Source organism: Lipotes vexillifer, unplaced genomic scaffold (assembly GCF_000442215.2).
Source record: "Lipotes vexillifer unplaced genomic scaffold, Lipotes_vexillifer_v1.1 scaffold7, whole genome shotgun sequence".
Lineage (NCBI taxonomy): Eukaryota > Metazoa > Chordata > Mammalia > Artiodactyla > Lipotidae > Lipotes > Lipotes vexillifer.
Window position 1 is genome coordinate 7,787,488 of NW_006792683.1, and position 7,686 is coordinate 7,795,173.

The window sequence follows — 7,686 nt, forward strand, 5'->3', positions numbered from 1 at the left end:
TTTTGCTAAATTAATGATTACACTGTCAGTGGGAAAGATCCCATTACAGAATGTAAGTGCTCAGAGCCAGGGCAGGAAGGGCCCCAGGGAGGGGCCCTTTAGTGCCTCCTGCTAAGTACTAGTCAACCAGAGCTGTGTGAGGTGAGATGCCCACTGTTCTCATCTTACTGGGCTCTTAGGCTCTCAAAGTTTTGGGTGGGCATGGAAGGAACCCACCCAAGCAGGGCCCAGATGCTGTGTTCAAGAAACACGTGTTCAGGGGAGAACCAACCGGCACCCAGCTCTGGTTGACGAGTACTTCACATTTCTGAGGACGGTTTTTAAGTTCTTATCTTGAGACATTAGTTGTCCCCAGATACAGCTCTGCAGATAAAAGAGTGCTTTTGTGTGGGAGTTCCCTGGTGGCCTAGTGGTTAGGATTCCAGGCTTTCACTGCCCTGGCCCGGGTTCAATCCCTGCTTGGGGAACTGAGATCCTGCAAGCCACTCGGCGGAGCCAAAAAAAAAAAAAAGAAGAGGGCTTTAGATTAGTGAAGGTTTAGTTCATTAAAATGACTTCATGAGAGAGCTTCCCTGGTGGTGCAGTGGTTAAAAACCCACCTCCCAATGCAGGGGACACAGGTTGGAGCCCTGGTCCGGGAAGATCCCACATGCCATGGAGCAACAAAGCCCGAGCGCCACAACCATTGAAGCCCATGCGCCTAGAGCCCGTGCTCCACAACAAGAGAAGCCACTGCAATGAGAAGCCCGCGCACCGTAACGAAGAGTAGCCCCCGCTCGCTGCAACTAGAGAAAGCCCACGCACAGCAACAAAGACCCAATTCAACCAAAAGTAAATAATAAGTTAATTAATTTTTATAAAGCATATTAAAAAAAAGACTTCATGAGAAAAGACAGCCAGAACATCTAGTCGCCCACCATTTCACAGAAGGAAGTGGTCCACACTCGGTGAGATCCCAGGAGGGAGACATTCAGCAAACATCGGGGTACCTGCCGAGTGCCCCGTACTGTGCTGAGGCACACCCTGGTGAATGGACATATGTCCTGGGCCACCCGTTTTAGTTCATTAAAATGACTTCATGAGAGAGCTTCCCTGGTGGTGCAGTGGTTAAAAACCCACCTGCCAATGCAGGGGACACAGGTTGGAGCCCTGGTCCGGGAAGATCCCACATGCCATGGAGCAACAAAGCCCGAGCGCCACAACCATTGAAGCCCATGCGCCTAGAGCCCGTGCTCCACAACAAGAGAAGCCACTGCAATGAGAAGCCCGCGCACCGTAACGAAGAGTAGCCCCCGCTCGCTGCAACTAGAGAAAGCCCACGCACAGCAACAAAGACCCAATTCAACCAAAAGTAAATAATAAGTTAATTAATTTTTATAAAGCATATTAAAAAAAAGACTTCATGAGAAAAGACAGCCAGAACATCTAGTCGCCCACCATTTCACAGAAGGAAGTGGTCCACACTCGGTGAGATCCCAGGAGGGAGACATTCAGCAAACATCGGGGTACCTGCCGAGTGCCCCGTACTGTGCTGAGGCACACCCTGGTGAATGGACATATGTCCTGGGCCACCCGTTCTCATTGCAGCCACGTGGCCTGGCAAGTTCATCTCAAAGCTCACTTGCTCGTGCGTGAAGCAGATGAGCCACTGCGTGGAAGCATTAGTGCCTACTGCTAAGCAAATGTTCACTCGATGTTAGTCACTCTTTTTTTGTTTTTAATTTTATTGTAGTTGATTTACAATGTTGTGTTAGTTTCAGGTGTACAGAAAAGTGTATCAGTTATACATATACATATATCCATTCTTTTTCAGATTCTTTTTCCCATATAGGTTATTACGGAGTATTGAGTAGAGTTCCCTGTGCTATACAGCAGGTTCCTGTTGGTTCTCTATTTTATGTATAGTAGTGTGTTAATCCCAAACTCCTAATTTATCCCTCCCCCCACCTCCACGTTTCCCCTTTGGTCACCATAAGTTTGTTTTCTAAATCTGAGTCTGTTTCTGTTTTGCAAATAAGTTCATTTATGTCATTTAAAAAAAAAAATTAATTCCACATATGAGTGATATCATATGATATTTGTCTTTTTCTGTCTGACCTACTGTACTTAGTATGATACTCTCTAGGTCCATCCATGTTGCTGCAAATGGCATTATTTCATTCTTTTTTATGGCTAATTCTTACTATTAGTGGAAAGGCTTATACAGACTCCATCTATGTGAGCTTTCTGCAAACAATGTCTTCATGCTTACTTTGCCACAGGCCAAAAAGGACTCAGGTTTCCTGTCAGTCTACCCTCTGGGTCCATTTCTGTGCATTCCCAGCTGCACCGGGCCCTCCAGAAGCCCTCAATTTGCGTCTAAGACAATGAGTCATTTATGGCGTATGACATAATGTTGCTTGGGGGTGGATACCTAGTCATGGTAAGTCTGTCCACTGACCTGGAACTTATTTTTAGTTAAAGTGAAAATCAGTTTAAACTTGTAGACATTCCTTGTGACAATGGAAGCAACCCAAAGAATGAAAAAAACAATAATTAGTCTTAGAAATAGTCTTCCTCAATGGCCAGGGCTGGGGGATTCAGGAATATAGCTGGGGGATTTTCATTTTGTTCAATAATCATATTATACAAATTCCACTGGAAAACAAGCATTTCATCACTTTGGTATCAGGTGTTACATCAATTTAGCCACCCCAATGCTCTTACTGTACAAACGTGTTTTCTGTTATCAAAGCTGTGTAAAAATCATCTGTATAATCTATGTAATATCTTCCATTTCTTTTGACTAGTAAGTAGGGTAGCTGTTGTCTCATGTTTAAATATCTACCTGAGATTTTAGGTTCACTATTTGTTTTAGATGATTATAATTTACCTCTTCATTAACTTAGTGAAGAAATCATTAAGGCATTTTATACCAATTAAATAGTTTATGTATTTTTAGTATGAGGAATTTCACACAGTGGTCCTGTTTTCCAATGTAGTTTGTAAAGCACAATCTTAAATCCCACTTGAGTTTTAAAAAAATTTTAAGTTTTTTTGTCTCTAATTTGAGAAAAAAAATATTTAATTTGGGGCAAATTATTTAAATACTTCTTGATGGGACTTCCCTGGTGGTCCAGTGGTAAAGAGTCCACCTTACAATTCAGGGGACATGGGTTCGATCCCTGGTCAGGGAATTAAGATCCCACATGTCGTGGGGCAGCTAAGCCCACGCACCACAACTACTAAGCTCGAGCACCTCAACTAGAGAGCCTGCGTGCCACAAACTACAGAGTCCACGCGCTCTGGAACCCGTACGCCACATCTACGGAGTCCACGTGCCCTGGAGCCCGCACACCACAACTAGAGAGAAGCTCACGTGCTGCAACGAAAGATCCCACATGCCTCAGCGAAGATCCAGCATGCTGCAACTAAGACCCGACGCAGCCAAAAATAAATTAAATTAATTAATTAATAATAAATCTTTAAAACAAAATACTTCTTGATTTTCTAATCTGCAAAATGGAAAGAAAATACCACCCGCCTTACCAAATAAAATTCTGGTGTTATGAAAAAAAATCATCTGCATAATTCTGAGCAAACCGGACTTTGCTCCTCTGAGTATTAATTAGTTGTTACAACCGTAAAAGCAGGGCTTACTGAAAAGTGTTTGGGGTTGAGACCTCACAGAACTTCATTTAAATCCTACCATGGGCCACCTATGAGCCTGCCACCTTAATGAGGTTACTTCTCTCCCCTTGAGCCTCTCTCGTCACCTCTGAAATGAAGATGTGTGTGTCTTGGAGCCAGGTAATCAGGCCTGGGGATAAGAACCATAAAGCTCCTAGAACATCAAGTGAGCTCAATAACTAAAAGCTATAGTCATCTCAACATGAAATTGTACCATAATTTCACATCTGATTAGAAAACTATCCTGAAATTAAGACTTGTGATTATTCTCCTTGGTCTTTATTAGCTGTGAGCAAAACTCTCTTATCCCAGGGAAAATCAAGCACTGATACCATTTAGAGTCAAGATAAGATGGTAAAAGGATAGGGGTATAACAGACGGCATCTCTAGGAATAACCTCCTCCAAGGGGCTGTAAGTCTGCTGCTGCCTGCCGAGACAGGCCCCTGGGTGCACATCTTAAGGTGAACTTTCTTGGAAAGAAATGCATTCAACTGTTCAGTCAGGTCTCAGGTAGGATCAAAAGAGGAGGTGGCTCTTGGCATGAAGTCCAAGAAGAAATGGAGACTACAGCCTCAGCTCTGCCTGAGGGAAAATGCCCAGACGCCAGGCCATGGTGGGCTCTCCAGGGACCGCCCAGATATGTCAGTTCAGAGCATCAGGCGATCTCCCATTAACCTGACAATACACTGACCAAGCCACGATCTCAAATAATTTTGATTCTCAAAGTATCTTTTCCACTGACAAGAAGAGGTGTGGACTTACTGACCTCTATTATTCATAACTGCTCACAAGCTGCAGAGATAAGTAGCAGGTAAGTATCAGTAGCAAAAAAAATGCTGGTTCTGTCTATTGCATCACTACCTCAGTTGCCTTTGCACCAGCTACCAGGTAGTTGAGCAGACTTTTGGACAGGAGCTCAAAAGAGTGACCAATATTTTTTTCAACACACAGAGCACCTTAATTCTAAAATGACCTTGAAACTCTGACCTTGAAGCCTGGAGGGTTAAGAGACCAGTTCCTCTTCCTGTGCCAACAATTTATTCTCTTTTCAAGACTGGGGTAAGAGTCACTCAAGATGCTTCCTAATTTGGGCTAGCCCACTTCTCCAGCGGTATGTGCTTTTGAAGCCCTTTGACGGGGAAGCCTCCCTCAGCCCCACTGCGACCCCGCCAGACCCCATCCGGCACATCATTTAAGTAACTTGGGCGATGTCATCTATTTCACTCTGCCACTTCCCCAACCCCAGCCTTGTTTATATCACAACATTTTCTCTCTTCAATGTTTATACCAGGAGCCACTTTACTAGAATACCAAATTAGACCAGCCCTGCCTCGCGCTGACGCAAAGGCAGGCTTGTGGGGCTTCGACAGTGACTGATGTCGCGAGCGCCACCTTCAATAGGACAGGGAGGGGCTTCCAAGGGACCCACGTGCCGGGGACGCCCATGCCTCCTGCCCGCCGCAGGCGGGGTGGCCAGGGTCGAGGGCGCGGGGCGCACGGGCGGTGACTGGCCAGGCATCACGTACGCGCCCGCGGCGGGCGGGGCTGCAGCCTCAGCGCCCCACCTGCCGCACCCCCCAGGCCCCGCCCGGCTCAAGGGCGAAGGGAAGGTCACGGGCAGGGTGGGCGGCAGGCGAGGGCGCCGGGCCCAACACTTAAGCATCCCTGCGCCGTGTGTGGTGAAAATGAGGCATCAGGGCCTTTCAACTCATCTGGGACAGGAGGAAGAAGGTAAAATAAAAACCAAAACCTAGCTCGAGAGGCGTCTCCGGCCTGCGATCCTCAGACTCCAAGGACGCAGCCGCCTGGGCACAGCCCTGCGACTTTCTAGCGGTTGGGTCGCCCCACCCAGTATTCACCGGGATCAGGAAACCCCAGCGTCTGGGAACCCCTGCGCCCCCATGTGCGCACAGCGCTAGGGACCCGGGGCACGTCTGTGTCACCCTCGCTTTACATTGAAATATTCTCTTCGTGTGTCCGTGGGCACCGAGTCTGGGTCCCCCGAAATCAGCTTCCACGCTTGGGGGTGGGGGGGGCGGCTGCTGGAGTCCGCGCTTGCGGGGCTCGTGACGCCCCGGAGTCCCCGCTTCCTGTTCCTTCCCATCCAGGGGAGGCTGGCGGGGAGGGCCCAGTGACCCATTTCAGCTTTCGGTTTGGTGACAAGCCGGAAGGGGACAAGAGATTAGAGCGGAGGTGACCCGTTTTTAAAATCTCCCAGCGGAAACGCGAGGTGGTGCCGGGCCGCCGGGCAACCCCGGGCAGGGACCCCCGTGCGTCCCCCGCCGCGTCCCGCCGGACGGCAGCGGGGACGCCGCCCGCGCCGCGCGGGGATCGCGAGGCTGCTGCTGACGCGTCGCGGGGACCCAGCGGTTTTTTCCAAGACATTGGGGGTGGGGAGTGGGTGACGGAGCTGGGGAGGGAGCCGCGGCATCGGAAGTGGCCGCGCTGTAGCCAAGCTTTGGAGGGGCGTCCGGCTTCATCCTACGACTCGGAAGAGAAATGACCTCCGAGCGCGGTCCAGGCGACCCCGTAGCCAGTCGCAATTTAAAAAATAAACGTGAAGGTGGAAAATTGACCTTCCCGGTAAGGAATCCTACTGCCATATCCCTCCCTCCCCTCCCACCGACTCCGCAGTGACTCCTCCTGAGGCTGCACGCTTCTGAGGCTGCACGGCCCGCACCCGCTCCCGCCACAGGAAGGTACCCCCGAGGTTCCTGGGCGCGGGGCTTCTCCCCCACCCTTCTCTTATCCCCGGTACCCGCTCTCCTCTCTTCTCGTCGCTTCCCCATCTCTTCTCCCTGGAGCCTCATCCTTTCTCTCTGGTCCCTGCTCCCCATCCTTTCTCCCCGGTACCCCCATCCTTCCTCCCAGGTACCCCCATCCTTTCTCCCTGTCACCCCCACATCCCTTCTCCCTAGTCCCCTCCCCTCGCCTCCGGCCCGGGACCCGGGGAGGCGGTGGCGCACCTTGGGCATCCCCGCCGCTGGTCAGCACGCCTATGGCTTTGCCGGCCCCGGAGAGTTGCTCCAGGAACTTTCGGAAGGAGCCCTTGGGGTTCGGGGAGACGTCGTGGTCGCCCATGGCGAGCAGGCCGGAGATCGCGCTCGGGAGGGTGCTCAGCAGGCACTGCGCCCCTCCCGCGCCGCCGCCACTGGAACCGTCGGCCCCGCCCGCGCGGCGCGCGCCAATGGACGGCCAAGGGCGGGCTCAGGGGCGCGGGTAGGCGGGGCAGGCGCGACCGGGGGCGCCAGCTTTCAGGGAGCCGCGCGGGCCAGGGAGCTTGGCCTGGAGGGAGCACCACCTGGGGGGGTGTTGCATCGCAGGTGGGAGGAGCGTTACGAGCCGGAAGCACCTCAGGGGGAAGGAGAAGCACCGCAGGTGGGTGGGGAAATCACCGCAGGGGGGCGGAGCATCCCTGCTGGGGGAGGGGAAAGCACCCTAGGAGGGTGTGCAGCGAAGGTGGGAGGAGCATCGAGAGGGGGAAGCGCGGCGGGCAGGGGGAAAGCACAGCAGCTGGGTGGGAGCATCTTTGGGGAGCGCAGCAGGTGGGGGGAGTAGGGGGAAGGCGGGGCGCTACAGGTGGGCTGGATCACCGTAGTTGTGGGAGCGTGGCAGCATCACGCGCGGGGAGCGCAGTAAACTGGGGGGGGGGGGTGGGGGTGTGTGCGGAGCGCAGCAGGTGGGAGCGCCGGGCCCGCGGCAGTTGGGGGGACTGAACCGTCGCAGGCGCACGCCCGTTCCCGCAAGACTGGGGGTGGGGGGTGGGGGTGTGTGCGGAGCGCAGCAGGTGGGAGCGCCGGGCCCGCGGCAGTTGGGGGGACTGAACCGTCGCAGGCGCACGCCCGTTCCCGCAAGACTCCTTCTGGGGGCGGCGTTCGGAGCCGTGGGTACCCCAGCTTTTCCTCAGGCCTGAGGTGAGGGAGGAAGGACACACCAGCGGATCCTCCAGTCGGTGGGCGAACGTGGGCGTCGCTGGCTGGCGACGACGAAGCGCCGGTTCCGTCCCCAGCGAGGCT

The 7,686-nt window shown here is 52.6% G+C and overlaps 1 protein-coding gene across 1 annotated transcript in view; it reads right to left on the bottom strand.

Annotated features, from left to right (window-relative positions):
* Positions 1–6,811, bottom strand: part of PFKP (phosphofructokinase, platelet) — an 81,496-nt gene extending 74,685 nt beyond the window's left edge. The window contains exon 1 of the mRNA XM_007465834.1: positions 6,637–6,811. Coding sequence (XP_007465896.1) covers positions 6,637–6,751 — 115 coding nt within the window. The 5' untranslated portion in view covers positions 6,752–6,811. The remainder of the gene's footprint in view (positions 1–6,636) is intronic.
* Between the last annotated feature and the right edge of the window lie 875 nt (positions 6,812–7,686).